At 35.7% G+C, this 26,844-nt stretch overlaps 2 protein-coding genes across 3 annotated transcripts in view; both read right to left on the bottom strand.

Annotated features, from left to right (window-relative positions):
* The window catches only part of RNF43 (ring finger protein 43), a 59,551-nt gene extending 54,461 nt beyond the window's left edge, over nucleotides 1-5,090 (bottom strand). Inside the window, exons 1-2 of one of the 2 annotated variants that reach the window (XM_019736388.2) lie at nucleotides 4,561-5,090; nucleotides 2,890-3,521 (exon numbers count right to left, since the gene is read on the bottom strand). In XM_019736388.2, coding sequence (XP_019591947.2) covers nucleotides 2,890-3,141 — 252 coding nt within the window. In that variant the 5' untranslated portion in view covers nucleotides 3,142-3,521; nucleotides 4,561-5,090. Of the gene's footprint in view, nucleotides 1-1,505; nucleotides 1,976-2,889; nucleotides 3,522-4,560 lie in introns of those variants that run through there. The other variant, XM_074319441.1, reaches the window with a different exon arrangement.
* A 2,551-nt stretch (nucleotides 5,091-7,641) lies between these two features.
* HSF5 (heat shock transcription factor 5) overlaps nucleotides 7,642-26,844 on the bottom strand; it is a 36,710-nt gene continuing 17,507 nt past the window's right edge. The window contains exons 5-6 of the mRNA XM_019736316.2: nucleotides 26,015-26,192; nucleotides 7,642-9,869 (exon numbers count right to left, since the gene is read on the bottom strand). Of these exons, the coding sequence (XP_019591875.2) occupies nucleotides 9,799-9,869; nucleotides 26,015-26,192 (249 nt within the window). The 3' untranslated portion in view covers nucleotides 7,642-9,798. The remainder of the gene's footprint in view (nucleotides 9,870-26,014; nucleotides 26,193-26,844) is intronic.

The following is a 26,844-nucleotide window of genomic DNA, read 5'->3' as shown; positions in this document are numbered from 1 at the left end:
AAGAATATTACAATTTAAAACTTTGAACATGGCTTGTAAAACGGATGTTACTATTGGTAAAAAGAAACCTAAGCACCAAGAGTGAAGGAGGTGTGAGAATCAGGACAAAAATTCACCACGGCCTGACCTTCAGTGTCCTCGCATATCCATCCCATCAGGTGAAGTTCAGACAAGCAAAATTATTTTAGAGACAATTGTCTGGTCCATTTTATTATTAAACAAATTGGGGGCACATTGCCAAGGGATGTCTCCCTTTGCTTAAGGAACATTAAAATTGTAATACAAGTGAAAATGCTGTTCACTTGGTCCTTATGAAATTGAGCTAATTATCAAATTTTCTGAAACTGCCTGGGAATTCCAGAAACCACAACAAGGTTATTTTTCTAAATTACTGTCTTCATACCTTTACATTTTCCAATGCATAGCATCCCCAATTTTACAAAGACCTACGTGTTTGTATATCTTCAAAGACAATCAAACTTAACAGGCAGCTAGGATAATTCATAGATAGAGGGATACATAGAATTATCCAAAAATCCTCGAAGTCAACAGAGAAGATCCCTTTAGATTTGTGATATCAGAGTACAGCTATCCTTCAAGAAAGCTAAAGTGCAGCAAAGCACAACTCTAGGAGATATAAACAGAACTCCAGGTAAATGGAAGGCTTGGTTAACTACAGTTGAGTAAACCTGAGTTGCAGTATAATCTGATAAGGAATAAATGCGTGGATTCTAGAAGTGCAAACCATGTGTCCCCAACACACTAAAGTTCTTTGAAAGAATTAATCAAATAGTGGATAAAGAAGAACTGATGCATATCATTCAAAAGGTTGTTTTTGTTTTTTAAAAATAATTCTCTCATAAGAGACTATTAAGAAAACTTGGTAACGATTGTGGATGAAAAATTGATTAATAGACAATAAACCAGGAACAATACTGAAAGTCTCCAGAGATTAATACTAGGTTAGTTTACAAATTTATTAATCACCTAGAAGAAGCTTACGTGGACAGAAAAGGTGAAGGCTGAAAATCACCAATAATGCACACTACTGTAAAGGCTGAAAGGCCTTGCTGAATAAGAGCTACAATGAAATTCCCCCTTCATAAAATAAACAATACTTAAAGTATGCTAATAGGCTCACTGTTAACAGTTAAAAAAAAAAAAAAATTAGCAAAATTTACCAGGGAGAAAGGGCAGAATAAGAGAAGATAGAACAGACTGACAAAGTAATGAATGGCAAAGAGAATGCCAGCTAGTGCCTCTTACATACCTTTTCCTTTATGAATATACAGAAACTTTCCATAGAGCTTTATGATAATAGAAGACAAAAATTTTAAATAAAAGAGTACACTATTTCATGCAGTATGTAATTAACCATTGAACATGCTGCCACAGGACATGAATAAGGCACAAAGCTTAGTATGTCCCCCAAAGACGTCAGAGATATCAAAATATGGTCCTGTAGTAAAATAATTTAGGGTAAAAAATTAAAATGGAGCACATACCTCATGCTTCAGGCTAACTAGGCAAGATCAGGGAGGAAGTTTCCTTTCCAGTTGTTGTATTCAAAATGATTTATGTTTCAACTTTTAAATGTTCCTAATTCCATCCTAGAGTTCAAATTAAATGAGTAGACACTTATCCAAAAATTCTTAGGCCATTTTTTTTAGATACATTCTTTTTGCCTATTTATTTTTCTAAACAGCAGAGCCTTCCATTTCACCCAATTCTTCTTCAACTTCGTTTATCCCACCTTCAAAATAATAGCCTAAGACGTGGTCATGAAGAGCCACTACATCATATATGTAAAAATCCATGTTTGGAAAAGAGAGTTCTATAATTTGTTAAATTTTCTCACCTTCTTTCTCAAAATAACCCAAAATTTAAATTCCTATTAATACGTTGGTTCTGTTCATATCACAAAATAAAAACCTGAGCTTGGTAGCTGAGAGAAACCGTATTTAACAACATTTCAACCTGTGTCCAAGAGCTACAGCAAGAAGGGTCCTTTCATAAAACAAAATTTAATCAACAAGCAACAGAATTTCATGGGATAAGACAGTGGAATGCCACATTAAAAAGGTACAGCCCTCTAGGGTCTATCTTCACTATGGGGAGTGAGCAATTCATCTATGAAATAAATTCGTAAATTCAACACAGAAAGAGTAGGCTCTGAATGAGTTATGGGCAAAATTCGCAGCCTGAAAGGCTGAGAAACTGTGCCTGAAAAACTCTGTGGGTCAATAAAAAACAGATGTTAAATTTAAGATCTTTGAAAATAATAAAATTAAGTGTAGATAAGACTAAAGTGATCAGGAGACAAGTTTCCACCTTGTGTCCATTTTGTAATCCGGTCCTCTCCATTTTGGGCTTAGCAATTGGGTGCCACACGTGGTATAAAGCCAGCCGTAGCATTCAAGCTTGACTGAATTTTAAAAGTGACACAGTGATCAAATACGCTCCAAGGGCATTCTAGAATTTCAGGGTGCTGCTGACCATTAAAATCAACCTCCTTAGTGCTCACTTCAAATTTAAACAGGATATAAAGTCCTCAGGTCAATTAAATACAAGTTCATATATTTCATCTATCAAAATACCGTGTCCAGAATATATCACTTGCAAAGAAAGGTCTTATGTGTATCTATCTAAAAAGGCAATGTAATATCGGAGTTAAAAATAAGCAGATGATCTTCTAACATGTAGGATTTATGTTTCTTCTCGAGCATAAAATAAGAATTTGCTTTAGGACACCAATGAGGCAATATCCTTAAAAGATGGAACAAACAGAAAGCTAAGCAGCAGAAGCCCTTGTATGGTATTTGGTTTGGGAGACAAAAGACGGAATATTTCAAACAGATGGAAAGTGAAATACAATAAAGTTATCCTTACCTGAATTAACTTTCCTTCTGCTGGAGTTACTTCAGCAACACCAGCAAACACACCTTCCAAAGTGAGATTCAGTTTTCCTGTAGGGTCCATTTTCAAGGGGATCACTCTGATAATAGCTTTCTGCTCTGCTGATCTTTCCGACTCCACCGCAGCTGCCAGTACCAGTCCTGTGCGTCCTAAGCCTGCCTGCAGGGTAGCCATCAGCAGCCAGGGCCAGAGGGCAGCCAGCTGCAGCTGGTGGCCACCACTCATGCTACCAGCTGCAGCAATGCACTTCGGCCATACATACTGCTTCCACGGGCTAATACCAAACGCAGGTTCTCAGATTCAGACAAATGAAGGAAGAGAGAATTTATACTTCAGTTTCAGAAAGCCAAGTCATAGTTTTGGCCCTTCCTTTCTCCTATTCCCAAGAACAGGTGGCATTCCTGATCCGGCAGGGAAGAGGGTGTTTTTAGCCCACTTCTGCTTCAGGTAGGTCATTTTCTCCCATCTTCACTAATAATAGTAAAGATACCGCCACTTTTCTTTGGAATTTCCAACTTTGCTTGAGGTTGAATGTCACATCCTGAATTTTTATTATGTCAGATCACTTGGTGCTGGTCTTCCATATGCATCAAATTGTCGAGCCACTAAACCCAATGTTAATGAACAAAACAAGGCAAAGTAAATAACTAAGGCCATGCATCGAAGGTGAGAGTGAAAAACTCCAGCTCAGAAAATGAAGAGATGGTTCTTTTTAAGCACAATTTGTCAATGGTAAAAGACTATAAAGATCACAGGAGAATTTTGTTTTCATGGGGAAGGAGAGGAAACATTATTTCAGGCCACATCTTGAGAGATGTCCAAAGATGCTATAACATGTATTCATAAAAGTTTCCACATTAAACTGTATTTCAATGTAGCCAAAGTTCTAGGCCCACTAAATTTATAATACTTTTCATGAACCTAAATATACTATAATTTTTAAATGTTCTACTTAAATTTGCCTCTAAATTAGGTTGTAATTTATATGTCTTCACATATTACAGGATAATCCTAAGCATCACAACCTTTTCCAACTTGCATAATTAGAAAAATATTTGAAAAGGTTAGCTTTCCAATTATTTTTCCCAGTTAAAAATCGTATTTCTATCTTTATTTTTCTTTCTCTCTTAGGGATTCCAGCTTTTATTCTCCTGCTTGAGAATGCCAAGCACTTTGATTTCCCATGAGATGGTTTTGGAAACTATGATCCCAAGTTTATAATCTGTAATTTTTTAGGTTCTTAAGTAAAACAAAGGGCTATTCCTAACACGTTTTCAAATTCCTTGAGGGGGTGGGGTATAAAAGATAGGGGTAGTAGGCTCTACAGGTTCTAAAGAATACCCTGAAAAAGTAAAAAGCCTGAGTAGGGTAGATCTGTGCTATTTCTACACACACTTGAGAATTTGGGTCTTTGTACAAACAAAATCTCATTCTAAGATTTTAAATGTGCGCCCTTAAGTAAATATAAATGCACTTCAACCGCAAAAGCCCACTGTGTTCAGAGGTCAAATTAAAAAAATCTTATAAAGTCTTCAGAGTAAGTGCTGAGAAGCCAAGCAATTGAACATGAACCTGTTATACAGATTCTTTTCTTTTGCTGAGGCAGAGGGAGAATAAAAAGAATTTCAAAAGAAATCTGCAAACCTGTTGCGCTGTCGGGCCCACTGGAATCCACGGGGGTGAAACCAATTCAATTATGCTTTTATAGATCCTGCTCAAAAAAGATTTCAACTGTTTAACCAAGTACAGCTCAGTCTTCCACCTTCTTACTCTGCAACCAAACCAAGTGCCCCACACTGCAGGTAGGCGCCGAGAAATTCCGCAGCCTGAAAAAATAATCCATGCAGGTCAAAGGCAGAAACTCACTCCAGGATTAGAGCTAATGTCCCCAAGAACTCTCAAAACACTTATAGAGGATCCAAAATCATTTCTGAAATCTCCTTTCTAACAAAAGTTCTTTTTCTCCCCGAACAGCATATAAAATGATCAAATCTTGAAAGAGAAAAGAAGCCAAGTAACAATTCACTACCAGGAACACAGAAAATCCCAGAGGGAGAAGGCAATATCTCTGAATCATGGATGGACTTAGAAAGTTCGGAAGGATTCGAGTGCTTCCCTTCCAGAAAGACAATTCTGGATCAACTCCCTAGAGGAGGAAGCCTGTGGTTTGTAATTGGTGTTCTAGCTCGAACTCCCTCCCCTGAGACTGCAATCACGCTCTCTACCTGCTGACACAAAGTGAGGGTGGAGCAGCTAGAGGCAACACCCCCCATCCTGCCCCTCCTCCTCCACTGGCTAAGGCACGGGCTTGGGCGGCACACTTAACCAGACACGTTCTTTTGCTCTCTTCTCTCAGCTCCTCGACTCCCTCTATTGAGCCACAGCCAAATTGCATCCAATTCAATCCTCAATTCCTTCTCTAGGTAAGCAAGCTACCACACGTAAATCAGGGCCATTCAAACATATGTAAGCAGATTCTGCACCCAAGAGAGTATAGATAGTGGTATGAGGAAATAAAGAGAGAGAGAGAGAGAAAGGAAACCCGGAAGAATGGACACAGGGTTTTGCAAATATATGTTCAAAAAGATTTCTGCTCTTCCTGGGTTTTAGTGTCTAAAAACGGCACAAAGCCAGAATAAAGCGGCGATCCTGTGCTACAGCACTTACTGATTTATTGTTGTCTTATATCTACTATCCTGACAAGAACTCTATCCATTTTGTGTATAGTTTTTCTTCAGCTCTTACTAATTTAAATTTGTTAGCCCTTTTCTAAACTGTACCTGTATGGAGCTTTTAGATCAGGTTGATGTCAGAGGCCTAGAATCTGTTACTTTCTTCTCACATCCTTGGGAGGTGAACTGATACTATGGATCAGACCTATTTTATGCCCTCAATGTAAGATTGCATGTACCCTGTTTCCCCGGAAATAAGACCTAGCCGGACAATCAGCTCTAATGCATCTTTTGGAGCAAAAATTAAAGAAGACCCGGTATTATATTATATTACATGCCCAGTCTTATAAGACTGGGCTTATGTTAATTTTTGCTCCAAAAGACACAAAATTTTTGCTGACTGACTGGCTAGGTCTTATTTTCAGGGAAACATGGTATTTATGTCATAAATACAAGCAAAGGGGTAAAATATATATGCTTAATGAGACAAATGTAGGCACAAAACCCCCTAATTTTGGCTAACTACCACATTCATGAACTACAACCCTTCCAGTAACCTTGTCATTAGAAATAATGCAAAAGTTTCTAATATCTGTTTCTAAAATTTGAATTTTCAAATTTTCAGATTATATTTAACTGTGGTCAGACATTTTATTTTTGACCTGCTGCCAATAATCTTTCCAAATTGTACAAATGTACAATTATATGAATGTGGTTAACACTATGAACTGTACACTTAAAAATGGTTAAGATTTATGTTATGTGCTTCTCTAAATTGTGGTAAGAAGCACAAAACATAAATCTTTCTAAAAGTTTTTTAAAATTGTACAAATGAATTGTACAAATTGATCATCTGTAAAAATGTGAATAATCGCATTGTAGGTGTGTTGTAACGATTAAATGACATAATGCCTCTAAAAGCAAAAAGTATGAGTGGTCTATTCACCTTGAGCATTTTTTCCCTAAAGAAGATTTATTGGGATAGTTTTGACATTTTAGGACTACTAAGTAACCTAGAGCAGAGAGATCATTTCTAAAGTAAATTCTTAATTTAGTACTTTTTCTTTATTGGTTGGACATTAAGGACATAATGAAAATACAGACCTTTTGTAACTCCTTTCCTAAGGAAAAGGAATAGATATAATTCTTCTGGAGAGAATTTTTTAAAAATCTGCTACAATTTTATTTTTATTTTACGCATGCCATGCAATAGTACAGCATAAATAATGCAAAATGTACATTATAGATAATATTAATATATGCAACAATATCTTTAAAATAAGCCACTAATGGACTTTGCCTCATCTACTCCTGCTTGAAACTTGCAAAGGAATTAAGAGACCCAAATCTAAGAGGTAATACACACACTTAGGTGAAAGAAGGAAAAAAACATAAATGTGGTTGCCCTTTCTTGAGGAAACTCTGAGTTCTGGGAATGATGATAATACATATCATGAATCTGAGTACCCTAATGTACTCAGGATCAAACCAAACAGTTCTGTGTAGTTTAGTTCACTGATACACTGTATGTTTAGGTCACCAGAATTGACAAGGAAGAGAAATTATTTTCTGACTTTAATTTCTTGGAGTTATCCCCCACGTTGATATAACCACAACTTCCATAGAGATGTCCTAAAGATTCCATCACTATGGTAATGAAATTCCCATCTCACTGACATCCACTACCTAATCTTACACAGGAGACAGGTCATCCTTCAGGATCTACTTTCACATCTGGGTTGATTGAAGTTACTGAAGACTATTCATCTATTTCCAAAAAACTAGGTTTCTGTAAATGTGTCCCAGAATTGTCCTTATCTTTACTGGCATTTTAAAGATTCAATCTCTATTCAAGTGCAAATGGAAAAAAAAAGCCAGGACACATTTTCTTAAAAAGCCAGATTCTTTGAAAAACAGAATATCTTCTCTTTTGAAGTTTACTATTATGATTAATAGTCATAATGACTGAGGTTTCCAATGATCACCAATCAAACAGCAAAAACAAGCAGGACAACAAGTCTAGTTGAAACACTTTATTGTTGACTGACTGAAATTTATCATACTTAAGGTGCTGAGATACTGAGGTGCTAGTCAGGAACCTTGTTACTATGTGTCAGACCATACTGGCTAATTCACACAGATTTTATCTTTTTCTACTTTACCCAAATCAGTGATGACACCTTTAGCTGATAGGTAGCAGGCATGTGAGTATAGCAGGAGATCCAGCTCCTTGGTCTTTTGTATTCGTATATAAAAAAAGTTTGGAAAGCTGATAAAGGTATTTCATTAATTAAGCCTTAAAACCACTGAACCCAAATCCATGCCACGGTTCCTGCTTGACACATGTTCTTCAAAAGATATTATCTCTTTCAACATATAGAAAGCTAAGAAAGGCATATTTAAGGGAAGAAATGTCACCTACACAGTGTATCAGCTTTTTAACGTGATGGAGAAAAGGCAAAGGTCCTTCATTTGGAAATTGGGTCTCCTCTTCACATACTCTGCCAAAATACATAGTCTGGCCAAAAGATGTAGGAGTCTTGATAATCTGTTCATCTTTTAAACCTTGGGAATAAAGATGAATAAATGCCCATCACATGGACACCAACTACTCTAATCAGATGGACCAAACAGGTCATTTTTTCCGAACCTACTTTTCTATCTAAACCAAGTCACTGCAGACCAATAGAGCTCATCTTTCCCCCAAAAAACTACTATCTCTGTAACATTCCTAGGGTTTGACATCATTGGGAAGGCACAATGCAATTTAAGAAATGAATTGTTACACCCACAATGTTAACACAGTACTTATGTCCTATCACAAAGTGCCTTTTCTTTGTAGTTAGTTTCATATTCCTAGGCTTTCCTTTTGTTTCTGCAGTGCTTATTAAGAAAACTGAAGCAGAATCCAGTAAGAAAGTTCTAGTCAACTTAAAAGACTTTTAAATCAGGATGTTTCTTGCTGTCGCTGGATGAACAAGTGAGGGATCAACCACAGAAACTGGACAACCACCACACCTCTCCTAAAATCCAGTTCCACAATCCTACTACTTGAATTTAGAATCCTATAGAGGGGATAGGATAAAAATGTTATAGTCTATCCCACTATCCAAACTTCTCTCAGAAGCTTAAACCTGACATAAACTATTAAAAATATAAAAGGTAACGATTCTGTTAAATGACTACTAATCAGTTTCTCCCAAAATTTGCACACAATATCTTGCATAGATGAGAATTTATATTTACTGAATGTAAAAATCTAAAATAAGAAAACACTATGTTAAATCTCTTAATGTTTTTGTTCACACATTGTACATTTCCCCCTTAAAATAAAAATATTACACATGTATCCTTTATCCTTCTATCCTGCAATATTAATAAAAATATAAAGCTTTAAAACTTTTAAATATACCAGCATTTATAAATATATTAAACAAGTTAAACACTTTTCTTTAGAAGACATTTAAATAAATGATATATTAACAAAACCTTCTTACCATTTATGATAATGTATCATTAAAATTAAAGAAAGATATGAAAATAGAAGAATGCTCCCATTAATATAAAAGAATTAGGAGCTCCTAAGGTTGATGGGTGGTCCAAATCTGGACGCCATGCTCTTAAAAAAGAATGCTGGGTAAGGAAGTAAGAGCATTTCCTGGTTAATCACTCAGAAAATTAGCTCTTTCCCAGAGTTTCTTCCCTGGAATTCCTGACCCATTTGGACCTGTGATCTTGGTGACCTTATGCCTTCATTTCTCATACAATCTTCTCTAAAAGGATCACACTGTGACTTAAAACAGATAGACTGAACTCCCCACTGGAGTTGCGCTAACTACAGTTTGAGAGTGGCAAGACGACAAAGCAACACACACAGATTATTCTCCAGTACCATGGATGCAGCAGTTTTTAGAGGCTTTCTTGACTGTAACAGAAGGCCGGACTTTTCATTTGAAAGGGATCTGGGCAGCAAAAAAAAAAAAAAAGGCTGCTAGATATTTAGTACTTGTCAAGGTAAATAATCTGAACTAAACAGCTGTAGTAAATACCAAATTCCCAATTTTCAATTAACAAAATTCTCAAATTAACAAAACAAAAATACTTTTTTTTCCTTAACAGAACTGAAAAAAATCCCAACAGTGTGTCATGTGCAAGGCTAGTCTGCCTCCAGCTTCAGCTAGTGCACAATGTCACATTTGTCATCCATTTCTCACTCTTTTAATTCTTCCTCCTTTGCAAAGTGCTCCTGCTTGCAGGCCACGTCCACCAACAGATGAAGATCTAGAAAGAAAGAAGACTTGTTCACTCACTCTTAGCCTCTCAGACTGTAGAGTTCAATAGACAAGAAGAATAAGTTGCTTATGTTTCATCTGTAGATTTGGTTCTACAATCATTATCTCATCAGATTCTCAATTTTAGGTCATTCCTGTATCTCTAAAGCACACAGGTGTAGCCCACTTGTTACCCCAAAAAGACCAACAAAATTTAAAGTTTCTATCCCTTCAGTGATATGGCCAAACCTCTTTTCATTTCAATTGCCTTTTATTATAAGTGGAAAATTAAGGAAAAATGTCAAAGGGATCAGAGTGACATATACAGATAAAAATTCATTAAAAAAAAATTCATTTCTTTGATGTGATAAGGATAAGTGGGTGGGTTGTAGAAATATGAAAAAGTAATGCCTTTAGAAATACAATGTCAAAATAAGTAATCATTACTTTTCCAAAGTTAAATGCCTTATAAAATTTCCACTTAGGACTAACATACCTGATCTCTTGTAAAAACACCTATCTGAAGTGTCTGTAAGAAGAAAGTATACCCTTCACAGGGGTCAAGAGACGAAAGTGGCTCATTAAGAATGGAAAGAAGTTCTACCATAAGAAAAGATAAAATAGTGCCATTTGCAACAACATGGATGGATCTTGAGATTATTATGCTAAGCGAAATAAATCAGAAAGAAAAAGTCGAGAACCATATGATTTCACTGATACATGGTATATAAAACTGAAAACAACAAAGGAACAAGACAAACAAAGAAACAAAAACTCACAGACACAGACAATAGTTTAGTGGTTACCAGAAGGTAAGGGGGGAGGGGGATGGTAGATGAGGGTAAAGAGGATCCAATATATGGTGATGGAAAGAGAACTGCCTCTGGGTGGTGGACACACAATGTGATATGCAGATGATGTACTGAAGATTGTGCACCTGAAACCTATGTAACTTTACTAACAATTGTTGCCCCAATAAACTTAAAAACAAAATGGAAAGAAGTAAAAAAGTGAGCTCTCTGCTCTGTAATACAAAAAGCTAAGACCATGTGTAGTAGACTAAATGGCGTATCTGATACAGGCAGCAATAAAAGGATCTTAATGTGGCTTCTAGATTCAATCTAATTAGTTCATAACTTCTAAAGCAACATGACTAGGAAGCCTTTTAGGTTGGTTTTGAAGTTTATAATTTTGCCATCGTGGCATTTTGGAGTTAAACTAAACTATACAGCATGAATCCTTTAGTTTATTCTAGATATACTGAGACTTTTGTCACTATATTTGCAGAACACAGCTTCTGGGGGATTGATCCACAGCCTGGGAAAGAGAGCTGATTTAATAAAATAATTCTATCACCTTTGAGAAAAATCTAGAAATCATCTGGAACAGTACCTAATTTTTGCCATATATTATAAAAGATAGACCAGTCACTAGGGCCAAGTACTAGCTCATCTGGTAAACTACACTACAATCTATCCACAAAAAGCAAGCCATTAATCCAGATGAGCACAGTATAGAGGGAGAACAGACCAATGTTAAGTGGTTAAGTTTATCACTTAAAATAGGCTTCTCACACATCCATAATCATAGCAGCATTATTCACAATAGCCAAAAGGTGGACGCAATCCAAGTGCCCATCAACAAATGAATGGATAAACAAAATGTGATATATACATGAAATTGAATATTATTTAGCCTTAAAAAGGAATTAAATTCGGACACATGCCATAACATGAATGAACTTTGAAGACATTACATTAATTGAAAGAAGTCGTCCACAGAAGGATAAATACTGTATGATTGCACATATGTGAGGTACCTAAGAGTTGTCAAATTTATAGAGACAGAAAGTAGAATGGTGGTTGCCAGGGGCTGCAGGGAAAGGAGTTATTCTGTAATAGATACAGAGTTCAGTTTGAGAAGATGAAAAAAGTTCTGGAGATGGTGATGGTAGTACAATAATGTGAATGTACTTAAAGCCACTGAAATGAACACTTAAAAATGGTTAATGTGGTAAACTTTATCTTATGTACATTTTACCACAATCAAATATTTTGCAATCTAAATAGTGATAATAACAATAATATCTTATATATATATCACATCTTTTTTCTTTTTTAATTTGCCAATTATTTTTTTAAATAATTTTTTATTTTTCGATTACAGTTGACATACATTATTATGTTAGTTTCAGGTGCACAACATGGTGATCAGACATTTATGTAACTTACGAGGTGATCACCTAATAAATCTAGTACCCATCTGACACCATACATAATTTCAATATAATTGACTATATTCCCTATGCTATACTTTACATTCCCATGACTATTTTGCAACTATCAATTTGTACTTAATCCCTTCCCCTTTTCCACCCATCCCCCCCAACCCTCCTCCCATCCGGCAATCATCAAAACGTTCTCTGTAGCTATGAGTTTGTTTGTTTTGTTTATTTTGTTCTTTAGATTCCACAAATAAATGAAATCGTAAGGCATTTGTCTTTCTCTGACTTACTCCATTCAGCACAATACCCTCTAGGTCCATCCATGCTGTTTCTGATGGCAACATTTCATTCTTTTTTATGGCTGAGTAATGTTCCATTGTATCAAAGTACCATCTCCTCATTATCCATTCAACCAATGATGGATACACAGGTTGCCTCCATATCTTGGCTATTATAAATAATGTTGCAATGACTATATGGATGCACATACATCCCTTTGAAATAGTATCATAATCTTTTTATCAAATAATTAAAATGCATTATTATAAGGTCATCTAATTAATCCTGACGAGTAAATAAATACTGGGGGGAAGAACCTCTGAGCTATATGGCTAATTAAGTAAAGCTAGTGATTTCTGAATCTTGCTGCACATTGGAATCACCTCAGGATCTTTGAAAACATACTGATACCTAAGCTTCCTACCTCATATATTCTGATTTAATTGGTATAAAGTGCAACCTAAGCAGCAGGATTTTTAAAAGCTGATCGAAAGATGCTGGAGGAGTAATACCTAATTACGATCATTCTCCAAACACTTCAGCTCCATATCAGAACAAGCACAGGCCATATTGTAATAGAAAATACTAAAAGAAGATTTTGGAATATGAATTGACCCAACTATAACCCAGCTTTGAAAGCAGAGTAGAAATTCTTGATAATAACAAAGGAAAAGAATATTAAAGCAACTACAGATTCATATGGGGAGGGAGATGGAAGAACAACGGCAGCAAATTCTCTTTTTCTCAGTGAACAAATGTCACTTATTTAATTGCTTACTAGGACTTTTTTATATTGATAGGTTCAACTAATGGACAAGCACACCACAGATAGGCATGTCAAAATGACAATAGCCTCTATGCTCTATAACATCCTGGGAATTATGTAAAGTACTATGAGCAACAAAACCCTCTTAACAACCTTAATGATTGGGCTTTAAAATAGCATGTGGCACACAGCTTCTAATAACAAGCATCTAAACATAATAGTTTTATTAAAGTGAGCTTCCTTCATTAGCAAAGCTACCAATCAAGGAGTTAGAGTCTAGAGACCAATACAAATACAAAAAGACATAGACTAGCTTGGTGCTACCAGAGATTTATACGATTCCGTTCAGAAGAGAACCTTGCATACTCATCAGAGAAGATAAGTACTTGGGAATCACAGCAGCTGAGTTGGTCTGAAAGCTGAAAGGCTTTGAGGGACAAGAGCATTGCATCTACTTGTTTGGCAATGTTAATTCCTACTGAGAGCACCCTCTAGGGTTTGGGGGCTATTACCTTAATGGAAATCTCATCCAGAATCTAATAGTTACAAAATTCCTTTCTTCAGGAATGAAATGAACTTTGCTCTTAAACATTCAGTTTCCCTTAACTATAAATATCCCATCAGAACATAAGACAGTGTAGCTTCTACAATAAGATTACTATTTGGGAATACTGAGTTTAGAGTAATGTCATTATAGAAATTGGAGGAGCATGACTGAGTCTAATTTTCTTTACCTCTTGGTATTTTTAATCCACAAGGTATTTCCTTAAGTCAACATGTACTCAAAAGGCCTATACCCAGCATGGCAATGACTGTGATTAACAACCTCCTTCTAACAAGTGCACATCTATCGAAATCAATACTATCTGGATACCTAATCAACTTGAAGTCTCTTATTCGATAAAAATTCAAAGAAAGCTTGAAGTGTGAGAAGATGTCTCTACTTATATAGGGCAGACAAATTTTCAAAATAATTCAGTTACAGAAGGCCTCTGGTAAGTTCTGGGATACAAAATGCCCCCGTTCAGTGGGATACTGAGCAACATAATGACATTCCAACATTTAGTGTTAGAATCACACTTTCAGGATGTGGGGCCAAATGAGTGTTTAGAGGTGAGTTCATGAAATTATCATGTATTGGGAGAGCTGGAACCTTACTGATGCTCCACTACTATCACTACACTTAATGACAGTGACAGTTGAAATTTAAGTGATACTCTATAGGAATTTTACATTTGGTTCCTATCATTAATAGTTTAACCTTGGAGTTTAGTATCAAAATAAAAAAGACATTCGGTCATCTACAAGAACTAAACTGACTACCTCATTGTGAGCTCTCCCCACAAGTACCTCCTTACTCTCTTAAGGGCTTCTTTGGTCATCAATGATTAGGGCTGTGAAAAGATCAGAAGCTAAGAACAAGAACTTCCTAATACAGGGTGCAATAGACTGAATGTCCCCTGCCCCCAAATTCATATGTTGAAACCTAACCCCCAATGTGATAGTGTTAGATAGAAGGTGAGACCTTTCACAAGTGATTAGGTTATGAGGGTGGAGCCCTTATGAATGAAATTAGTGCCCTTATAAAAGAGATCTGAGAGCTCCCTTGTCCCCTCTGCCATGTGAGGGCACAGCAGGAAGGTAGTCATCTATGAACCAGGAACTGGGCTCTCACCAGACACTGAATCTGCGGGTGCCTTGATCTTGGACTTCCCAGCTGTCAGAACTGTGAGAAATAAATGTCTGTTGTTTAAGCCACCTACTCCATATTATTTTTGTTATAGCAGCCTAAACAGAGTAAAGTCACAGAGAAGGCAAACTTTTTCTGTAATGAACCAGTTAGTAAATATTTTAGGCTTTGTGGGTCACATGGCCTCTACTGCAACGGCTGAACTCGGCTGTTGTAGGGTGAAAGCAGCCATAGATAATATGTAAATGAATGAGTGTGCCTGGGTGTTCCAATTAAACTTTATTTATGGATACTGAAATTTGAATTTCCTTTCATCTTTATGTGTCATGAAATCTTCTTTTGATTTTCCCCCCAACCATTTCAATGTAAAAACCATGATTATGATGTAGACCATATAAAAACAGGCAAGTGAGCTAAATTTGGTCCATGGCCCATTGTTTCCCAACTCCTGTTCTAATTAGCACACACTAGGGCTATAATCAAGAGAAATTTAAGCAAAACAGGAGATTTCATCAAATAGAGTATTGTTATAATAGTTGTCAAAAACTCATCTTTTCTCCAAAGAAGATATACAAATGGCCAACGAGCACATGAAAAGACGCTCACAGCGTTAGTCATTAGGGAAATACAATCAAAACCACAATTCAAAACCACTTCACATCCACCAATATGGCTAAAATAATAAAAAGTGAAAAATAACAAGTGTTAGAGGGCATGGTTAAAAATGGGAACCCTTGTACATTGCTGGTGGGGATGGAAAATGGTTCAGCTGTTATGAGAAATAGTTTGGCAGTTCCTCCAAAATTAAACATAGAATTAACCATATAACCCAGCAATTCCACTCCTAGGTATATACCAAAAAGAACTGAAAATACATACCCAAATACATATACAGATATGTTCATAGCAGTACTTTTCACAATAGCCAAAAGGTAGAAACAACCCAAATGTCCATTGGCAGATGAATGCATAAACAAATTGTAGTATATATTAATACTTACAATGTAATATTATTCAGCTGTAAAAAGGAATAAAGTTCTGATACGCATGCTACAATGTGGATAAACCTTGAAAACATTATGCTAAATGAGATAAGCCGGACACAAAGATCACATGTTGCATTTCATTATATGAAAATATCCAGAATAGGTAAATCCACAGAAACAGAACACAGATTGGTAGTTGCCAAGGGCTTGAGGGAGGATGGAATAGGAGCAACTGTTTAATGAATATGGGGCTTTCCTTTGGAGTGATAAAAGGTTTTGGAACTACTAGAGTCTGTGCAACATTGTCAATGTACTAAATGCCACTGAACTGTACACTTAAAAATGGTTAAGATGGTATGCTTCATGTTATATGTAGTTTACCCCAATTTTTTAACACTGTTCTTTTCCAAGGATTTTTTTAAACATACATCAGCAAGATAACAGTGTATCTGATGGAGGAAAAAGCAATTCATGCACCCAACAAACATTTAGTGCCACAGGTAATAATCTAGGTGCTGGGGATACAGCAATGACCAAAATAAAGTCCTCGCCATCATGGAACTAACCTAGAAGGGAAGCAAATAATAAATAGAAAATGTCAAGAAGTGATAAATACTATAGAAGAAAAACACAGGATAAAGAAGAGAGATTGAGGGAGGGCAGGAAATAGGGAATAGGGTGCTATTTCAAATAGCATGGCCAGAAAGGTATCTATGATGAACTGGCATCTGAGTAGAGAACTGAATGAAATGAAGGAAGAAGCCATATGAATATATGGGGGAAGAACTTTACAGGCAGAGAGAACAGCAATGTGAAGGCATATGTTTGGTCTGTTCAGAGAACAGTGAAGAGACTGCTGTGGCTGGCGTAGATGAGGGAGATAGGTGGTAGGAGATGAAGTCAGCAGTCGCCAGGAGCCAAATCATTCAGCCTCTTGTAGACCATAGTAAGGATTTTTAGATTTTATTCTAAATGTGATGGAAAAAACCACTGGAAAATTTAATCAGGGAAATGTTTTTAAAGGACCACTCTGATTACTGTGTGCAGAAAAGACCACAGGGGCCAAGAGTGGAAGCAGAAAGACCAGTTAAGAAAGTTATCGCAGTCCTCTAGGCAAGAGAGGATAGTGGCTTGGACCACCATGGTGATAGCATGTAAAGGTGATGAGAAATGGTCAGGTTCTGGATCTACGCTGAGATAAAGCTGACAGGATCTGCTGATGGTTGGATGTGGGATGTGAGAGAAAAGGGTCAAGAAAGACTAAGATTTTTGGTTGACTAGAAGTAACTAGAAGTACTAGTTCTTGAAATAAGTAAAATTGGTGAAAAGGTGGAACATATTAAGTTTGGGACACCTATTGGACATCCAACCAAAAATGTAGCATAGGCAATAAGGTATGCAAGTCTGGTGTACGGAGAAGATTGAGACTTAAGATATAAATTTAGGAGTAATCACAATAAAGATGATGATAAAAACAATGAGACTGGTGAGATTACCTAGGAATTGAATAGAGAGAGAAGAAAAGCGCTCTAAGAACTGTGCTCCGGGACTCATCAACATTTAGAAGTCAGGAAAGATAAACTACAGAGTGGAGTGGCCAGTGAGGTTGAAGGAAAGAAAACCAGGAAAGGTTGCTGTTCCAGAAGCCAAGTGAAGAAAGTACTTCAGGAAATTTAAAGTAGTCTGTTCAAATGCTGCTGAGGTACAGTAAAATGGGGACTGAGAACTGACCATTGGATTTTCCAATGTGGCAGTCATTTGAAACCTTGATAAGAGTTTTACCTGAGCAGCAGGAATGAAAACCTGATTGGAAAATCCAGTTGAGATAAGGATATGTTTTCAAGGAGCTTTTCTCTAAGGGGAACAAAAAAAATGGAGTAGTAGCTGGATGGAAATATAAAGGAAGGAAAGGTGAAAACCTATGATGGCATATTTGTACTGATGGGAATTAGCTAATATAAAAGATAAAATGTGATTAATGAAGAGCAAGGGGGGATAACTGTCAGTGATAAGTCCACAAGTACACAAAAGGGGACGGGATTCTGTACACAAATGGAAGGATTGGCCCTCTTCCATTGTAATAGGAGAAAAGGCAGGGTGTATTGTTACACAGGAGGTAGACTGATAGATTTGTCGGTGAGAAGATATGAAAGTTCTAGCTGCTTCTATTTTCTCAGTAAAATAAGAAACAAGATCATAGCTGAGGATGAAAAGAGAGGAGGGGTGTTGGAAGTTGGAGCAGAGAGGAGAAGATATGATAGAGTAGTTTTGAAAAATGGAAATGCACTGACTAGGGAAATATAATAGTATTGCTCGCAACACTGAGAACCCACATGAATTTTAAGTGCGACCCGTCAGTTGAAAATTATTTAGCAGTAATAAACATAATAAGTATTATGAAAAGAATAATTATTGCTAAAGGTCCATTGCTACCAAGTACTGACTGTTTACCATGTACCAGGCATTATATGAAGCCAGTTATATGTTTTATTAATGAAGGTATTATTACCTTCATTTTACAGATAAAAACCTGAGGCTCAGTAAAGTTAGTATGTCCAAGATTACCACAGTAAATGGTAGAATCCAGATTTTAATTTAGGTTTTCTAATACCAAAAGTTTCCTCCTTATTGACTATGCTGTACTGTCTCTAATAGATAGTATATAAATCTTATATTGACTTTGGTTAAGGTCATGTTTTCACAGACCAACTGTTAGGCTAAGTTCCCTCAAGGAAAAATAAATTTGCATCTTCATGAATTGCATGTCTGCTTACATTTTCATTACAAAAGTTAACTTTTTTGCAAAGAGGTTCTAGCGTGAGTCATTTATTTACTTCCTGACCCTAATAAAATGAAAATGTGATTAGTGTCATAATAATGCCAATATTTCACAACTCTGCTGTTTCACAGCAGGAAGCCAAGGTCAATTAAGACTCATCTATCAACACCACTGACCAAAGGATAAAGCTTTACTCAGAGAAAAAAAACCAGGAAGAGTTAATAAAGATAATTAAGGTGCTAATTATTTTATCAGTTACACATATAACCATAATATATAGTGAAAGAGAGGAAATTATTTTAATAGCAGGCACCAGAGTTCCTCTTGGGGAGGTAACTGTCATTGGTGAGGAATGTATCTTGACAGGTTGTTTTCATGGGGGGAGGTGAGGCCTCAGGGACATTATGAAATACAAGTGATACCTAACCTCTTGTGCCCAAGTAAGACAGGATTCAGGACCCGGGAAAAGAACAGGAAAAAAAGAGAGGAGAAGAGAAGGTATGGTGAAGTACAAGGAAAGATGACAACATGGCAGAAGGTCATATTCACTAGACAAGGAAAGGTGAGAAAGTGGAAAAGTGATTGAAGGGCTTTTGAAAAGAAGGATGCCTAACATTCCATTTAAATTATTTGCAATATTTTAAATGCAAACTCTTTCTACCTCCCTAAATCTTCAGAAAAGTGTGCAACACATACAAATGCCTAATGTGAATGCTTGGTGGAGGGGAGAAATCAAATGAAGGGGGGTAAGCACTGCATCTGGTATGGCACGGAAAAGAAAGGGAAGCACAGGTTCAGGAGGCAAGAGGTGAGAAATGGATGAATCTGGAATTAAGGAGAAGCAGAAACTTCAAAATAAAAGTGAATGTAAGCCTCAGAAATCTTGGGAAAATATTTTTGGTGTGGGATAAGGTTAACTTGAGTCAATCATATCTAAACTTCAAAAGTGAGGTTAATACCTGAGATATAAATATTTTTTCAAAACATTCTTTAAATCACTCATTCCTATTATTTTGAGGCTTTTATATTCATATTATAGGAATACTTTAAAATATTGAAACTATTTTTAGTATTTTGGAATTATTTTTCAATTTAAAAAGTCTAGGAAAACACAAAAAGGGGGTGAAAATTTCCCATACTCCCACCATTGTGTAGATTCATATACAAATTGAGAAGTAAAAAAATACTCTCTACACCTCTAATTCTACATTCCTAGAGGTAACCACTGTTTTATATATACATACATATACATATATATATATATATATATATATATATATATATATATATATATATATATCAGTGTTCTCATATACTTCCAGATTTTTCTTTCTGTAATTATATAGTATATACTTTTCCTCCTTTTATCCTTTCTAGAAAGGGGATTGTCCTAGACATATGCTTCACCTTGCCTTATTTACTTAACATTATTATGAACACTTACTATATTCCTAGGTAACAACATATCAAGCCACTTTATTTTCTTAAATGGTTGCACAGTATTTCATTACATGAATTTACCATAATTTATCTAGTTCCCTATTATCAGGCATTTATGCTTTTTCCAAATTTCTGCTACTATAAATAACACCAGTGAACTCTGTACTAGAAATTCCTAGGAGTGGAATTCCTGAGTCAAAGCACAAGAATTTTAGTTATTTATAGAGAATGCCAAATTGCCCTCCAAAAAGCTCTACAAATTTATATTCCAATTACAGTGTATAAGAAGTTCCTTTTCCCCCTACAAACTTGGGTATTAGTAAACTTGAATATTATCAATAGTTTAAGTTTTGCCAGTCAGATTGGCAAAAAATGTTTTAATTGATTTGCATTTCTCTGATGACTGATTTCTCTGAGGGGTTCAACATCTCTCTATACACTTATTGGTTGTTTGTATTTCTTCTTTTGAACTGCACATTAATATTTTGTTTATTTTTATTGGGTTGCCTTTTTATTGATTTGTAGGAGCTTTTACGTTTATGAATACAATCCTTTATATTTTCTGTCGTAAATATTTTCTCTTAGTTCATGTAACAGAGACTTCTAATTGTCTCCTACTATTTATTCTTCCTTTAAATAAGTCATGGTATTGTTCAAAAACACAAATGGTCCCCAGCTAAAGGCTGCATTTCCAAGTTCCCCTGCAGCTAGTTAGACCATGTGACCAAGTTCTGGTCAAACTGACGTGAGCATAGTGATAAATATGCTCATAAAAAGAAGAGATAATTATAGCGGGCTGCTGGCTGACATGTGGATGTAGTGGTGAGCCATCTTTAATCATTCAACACCTGAGGACTCGCAGAGAGAAGTGAAGCTGCCACATCAGCTCTGGATAGCTCACAAACTGGATCATGAGGGAAAAATAAACTTCTAAATTGTTTAAGCCATTGTTTTGTTTGTTTTGTTTGTTACAGCAACCTAACTTATATGTGAATTAATATGGAATTAAGAATGTAGAAATGGGGTGCTGCTGTAATTCAAATTAAAACATGTGGTATTGGCTTGGCAGTCAGACAGAGAGGATTAAGACACAGCAGGCTAGAATGCTGGTGATCTTTATAATCTATATCAAAACATTTGGTAAAATTGTTGCCTGTGAGGCAGACCACAGGCGAAGTGAGTACATAACCATAGGGGAAAAGGCTGACAAAATTCACAATGTGTTGGCTGTTTCTTCACACATTCAGCAAAGCCCTAAAACAAGAGGTAGGCAGTGTGCAAGTAGAGATGGAAGGGAATATTTCTCTGCTTGTGGTTGATAAACAATTGACTAAGGTTCAGTAATTTGGGTTGTGCATCCAACTGCTGCAATATCCCAACTTGAAGCAATCGTAAGAGGTGGCTCTAAAGAGGGCCTCAAGCGTCCCTCAAGTACCTCTGATAGACAGTGGGAGAGAGCTCTGTGGCAAAGAACAGGGTAAGGGTGTTATCTCTCCAAAGCCACTCTTTCAGATGATCTCAATATAGGTGTCATTATGTTGAGGGAAGGGATGGGCAAAGCACAGACAATAAATCAAATACCAGACTTTTCAGGTTTAAAAACTATCTAAATGAGATCTCTGACTGTTGCAACTTACATTTGGAATGAACAAAGGCAAACAAAGCAAAAGTCTACCATGTTGTTGTGTGTGTTTTTTTAAGCATTGAAATGCTAGAGAAATAACTAGCATTTATATAACTGACCTGCTGTGTAACTGTTCAGGCTCTAAAGTAATCCCCAGACTCTTTAGATCCACTTGAGCAGAAAGTAGGCAACAAAAACTGGATTGCTCCAAAGAAATACATATTACCCAAGGACTACTTCAACATAATGATTTGTGTATATCAATAGTGTTCCTTTTTATTGCTAAGTAGTATTCCACTGTATGGATATACGGGAATGTATATATCCATTCACCTTTTGATGGAAATTTGTAGTTGCCCTTAGGGCTGTTTAGCTATTACAAAAAGCAAACAAAAAAAACCCCTGCTTTGTACATTCATGTATAAGTCTTTGTGTGGACATAGATGGACTGGGTGATGGGTATATGTTTAACTTAATTTTTAAGAAACTGCCAACTGTCAAACTGTTTCCAAAAGTGGTTATCCTATTTTTAATTCCCACTAGCAATGTATGAGAGTTCCGAGTGCCTCATCAACAGTTGATATGGTCCTGTTATTTTCCTTTTAAAATATTCCAGCCATTCTATGAGATCCAAGATGGTGTAGTAGATAAACACTGTGCTTGCCTCCTCCCGTGAACACATTAAAAATACAACTAAATTATGGAACAATCAACCTAGAGAACCATCTGGACGTGTGCATCCATTCATTCATTGCAGCAGTGTTTACAACGGCCAAGATGTGGGGGCAGCCTGGGTGTCTTGTCGATGGATGAATGGATAAAGAGGAGGTGGTACACATACACAATGGAACATTGCTCAGCCATGGGAAGGAATAAGTTGTCGCCATCTGCGGTGGCATGGATGGACCTGGAGGGTATTGTGCTGAGTGGAGTGCCAGACAGAGAAAGACAGATGCAGTGTGATTTTGCTTATATGTGGAATCTGAAGAACAAAATGAACAAACAGAAACAAACTCATAGATACAGAGAACATTCTGATCGTTGCCAGATGAGAGGGGTTTTGGGGCGGGGTGAAAAAGGGGAAGGGATTAAGAAGTACAAATTGGTAGCACAAAACAGTCATGGGGATGTAAAGCAAAGCATAGGGAATATAGTCAATAATATGGTAATAACTATGTATAGTGCCGGGGGGTACTGGACTAATCAAGGGGCTCACTTAAATTACATAAATGTCTAACCACTATGCTGTACACATGAAAGCAATATAAAATAATATTGAATGTCAACTGTAATTGAAAAATTGAAAAAGGGGAAATAGGTGAAAGGCAGGAAGAGGTCCAAATTTCCAGGTATAAAACAAATAAGTCATGTGGATGTAATGTACAGCATGGGGAATATAGTTAATAATATTGTGATAGCATGGTATGGTGTCAGTTGGTTGCTGGACTTATCATGGTGATCACTTCTTAGGTATATAAATATTGAATAACTATGGTGTATACCTGAAACTAATATAATATTGTATGTCAGCTATATTTTTAATAAAAATCTTTAAAAATTTTAGCCATTCTAATGGGGATATAATGATATTACATTGTAGTTTTAATCTGAATTCCATGATGATTAAACATGTTAAACATCTTTCCAAGTGCTTACTGGCCATTTTTATGTCTTCTTTTGTGAAATGTCTGTTCATATCTTCCCATTTTTGAATTGCATTATAAAAGTTCTTTTTACATTCTAGATATGTCCTTCATTTTGATATGTGTTATCAATATTTTCTCCTAGCCCTTGGCTTGCTTTTTCGTTTTCTGAATGGTGTCTTTTAAAGAGCAAAAAGTTTTAAATTTTGATGAAATCTAATTTACCAATTTTTCTTTATTAATCATGCTTTTTGTGTTCTAAGAAATTTTTGCCCACCCTAAAGTAGCAGTTTTTCTTTGTTTTCCCAATAAATTTTATAGTTTTAGGTTTTATATTTAGGTCTGTAATTCATTTTGAGTTAATTTTTATGTATGGTGTGAGGCATGGGTCAATGCTAGCTTCTGTTAAAAAGACTTTCTTTTCTCCACTGCGTTTGCCTTGGCACCTTTGTTGAAACCCAATTGACCACACTGTGGATCTATTTCTGTACTCTCTATTTTGTTTTACACCTATGTCTACCTTTTCACCAATACCAAAGTATTTTGATTACTGTAGCTTTATGTAAGTCTTGAAATCAGGTGAGGTGTCCCTCAACTTTTTGTTTTTAAAAATTGCTCTGGTTACTCTATGTCCTTTGCATTTTCTTTTAAATTTCAGAATCAGCTTGTCATTAAAAAAAAGAAATGTCTACTGGAATTTTGATTGGTATTGCATTGAATTTATATATCAATTTGGGAAGAACCATCACTTTACCATATTGGGTGTTCTTATCGATGAACATGCATATCTTTCCATTTATTAATGCCTTCTTTAATCTCTTTCAGCAAATTTGTAGTTTTTAGTGTAGAGGTCTTAGACATCTTTTTTCAATTTGTTTCTAGGTATCTCATGATTTTGGTCCTACTGTAAATATTTGGTTTTTCTAAATTTAATTTCCAATGATGTGCTGCTAGTTTATAAAAATACAGTTGATTTTTTTATATTACCCTATGTCCTACAACCTTGCTAAATTCACTTATTTGTTCTAGTAGTTGTCTTATAGATTCCTTAGACTTTTTTTTACATAAATAATCATATCACATGAAGTACAATTTCACTTCTTCCTTTCCAATTTTTACGCCTTTTATTTCTTTTTCTTGACCATTACAATGGTTAGGTCCACCTGTACAATATTGAATAAAGTGGTAAAAGAGGGCATCCTTGCCTTATTCCCAGTCTCTGAGGTAAACAGTTCAGTCTTTCACCGTTTATTACGATCTTTGCTATACATATTTTATAGATGCTCTTTATCAATTTGAGGAATTTTCTCCTATTCCTACTTTATTGCGAGTTTTGATTATGAATGAATGCTGAATTTTGTCAGGTGCTTTCCCTGCATCTACTGAAATCATTTTTCCCCTTTATTCTGTTAACATGGTGAATAACACTATTAAATATTTGAAAATCAATGAAGCCTTTCATTCTTGAGACAAACTCTACTTGATTGTGGTGTATTATCCTTTTTAAATATTGTTGGATTCAATGAACTAGGATAAAGAGACCAGAAAGAAACCCAGTACAATATTAGCTGCATTAATAAATGTGTGACTTTGAACAAGTTCCTTATCCTCCACAAGCCTAAATTTCCTGATCTTTTAAAATGCTAACAATACCACTTTCACCGAGTTTGTTGGGTAGCATAAAAATAGGTATGCAATAAATATTAGTTCCTATCCTTTTCTAAATTGCCTTCAAAGTCTATGCCATGTTTTAAACATCTTTAGTGGTAAGAAATCTTAATTTTTCATCATGGATTGCATCACATACCCAACTAAAAACCGTGCAAGCCAAGTTTAATGAATGAGTGATCAAGATACTTTTTATTCTAAAAGGTGTTTTGCAAAAAGAACCCAATGAGTCTAAACAACATCTTGAATATATCACTATTAGTTTACTTTTTGGAGAAAGGCTCACAGAAGTTCTCAACATTTTTCAAATTTTTATAGGTTAAGATGATTGTTTGACCTAATTGACTAAATCTACTTGAATTGCATGCCTCTGCCATGCATATAATTTGAGAATATTAAAGTTGCTCACTGTAGACTCTGATGATGTGTTTTTGGATCACAGCAGGAACACATTTTATTAGATGTCACTATTTTCTTTAAAAAATGATTTCCCCCCATTTATCCTAGAGTAAAACCAACTGTATGTATGTGCCTAAAACAATCACTAATTCTGGGCTCCTACAAACCACAAGAGAAACAATCCTAGTGACACAGAGTCATACTTTACAGTATCTTTATAATATGCTGAGGATAATGTGTTTAATGTCCATCTAGTTTTTCCTGCCGCAATTTAAGTGCATTTCCTCTTGTCCTATAGTCTGTTAATAAGAGAACAAGTATATCTATAATTACAAAGTGTTTGGCATCTGAAGCAGTTATTAAATCACTCTTCATCTTTGCTTTCTCCAAGTTAAATAATCCACATTCCTTCGCTTTTACTTACTATGTTCTACCTTTTCAAAAGCTCAAATTCTTACATGAAATATTAGGGAAAAAAACTTTTACATACTTTAAAGGACAATTAAGAAAAAACAGAGTTAAAATTAGTTATGTATACAGCAATGTGATAAGTATAATACAAATAATAATAAATGAAGACCCAGAAAAACTGTCATTCATATATGAATTCTACACCATGTTTCTACTTCTAACATTCTAGAACATGATAATCCTTACCAGGGGACTTTCCTTGCTGTGAGTTGCTTCTTCGCTCTCTGTATCTGGCTGGAGTGGAGAAACCTGTGTCTCTACTAGGCTTGCTAGCAGGCCCCATTTCTGAAATAAGGAATCCCATCTGTTCTGAAGGCAAGATATTCTCAGGTGGATTGGTCTGGCTTTTTATTCTGGCATCCACCTAAAATGTTAAACCCACTCATTATTCTGAATTTCCCCAAATATCTATGAGAAGTTATTTTATCAGAGGAGTTCTATTATAGAAATATGATGCAACAAACATGCTTGTAAAGATCCTTATGAATAATACTAGCTTTGATTGTGTTGATCTAATTTGAATATTTGGTAGTAAGTTGTTTATCTTCCTATAATACACAAACCTTTGAAATGCATGTAGAGCTAAAACATTTACTTTTTACTCACTGGAAGATTTACCATGAAGCTTGATGATTCTTCTTTGGTAAAACTCACACACAAAAATTTACAATTGGTTAAGATCACTATCTTTTCCCTCGCTAGCATCCCCCCTCCATCAGATTTCCCCTCCTGTTGGTCATATTGAAATGGCCATAGGCATAATCCTGTTGGATGATGTTGCGGGGGCTGTGGACACTTTATTCTACTAATTTTGTATTCTTTGTCTTAAAGAGGCCCTCAAAATTGTGTAACCTTCAGCCCCTATAAAATCTAAATCTGCCTTGCTTATGAGATATGAGTTTCTTTCTTGGGAGTTCCTAAGTTTTCTTTGAAATGTCAAATCCCTTCAAAAAAAGTGACCAATTTCTGAAATACTCTGTTTCCTTACGAATTTATTTAAAAATAGAACTATATAA

This window comes from Rhinolophus sinicus, linkage group LG15 (genome assembly GCF_036562045.2).
Source record: "Rhinolophus sinicus isolate RSC01 linkage group LG15, ASM3656204v1, whole genome shotgun sequence".
NCBI classification, from domain to species: Eukaryota; Metazoa; Chordata; class Mammalia; order Chiroptera; family Rhinolophidae; genus Rhinolophus; species Rhinolophus sinicus.
This window is presented reverse-complemented; position numbering and strand designations above follow the sequence as displayed.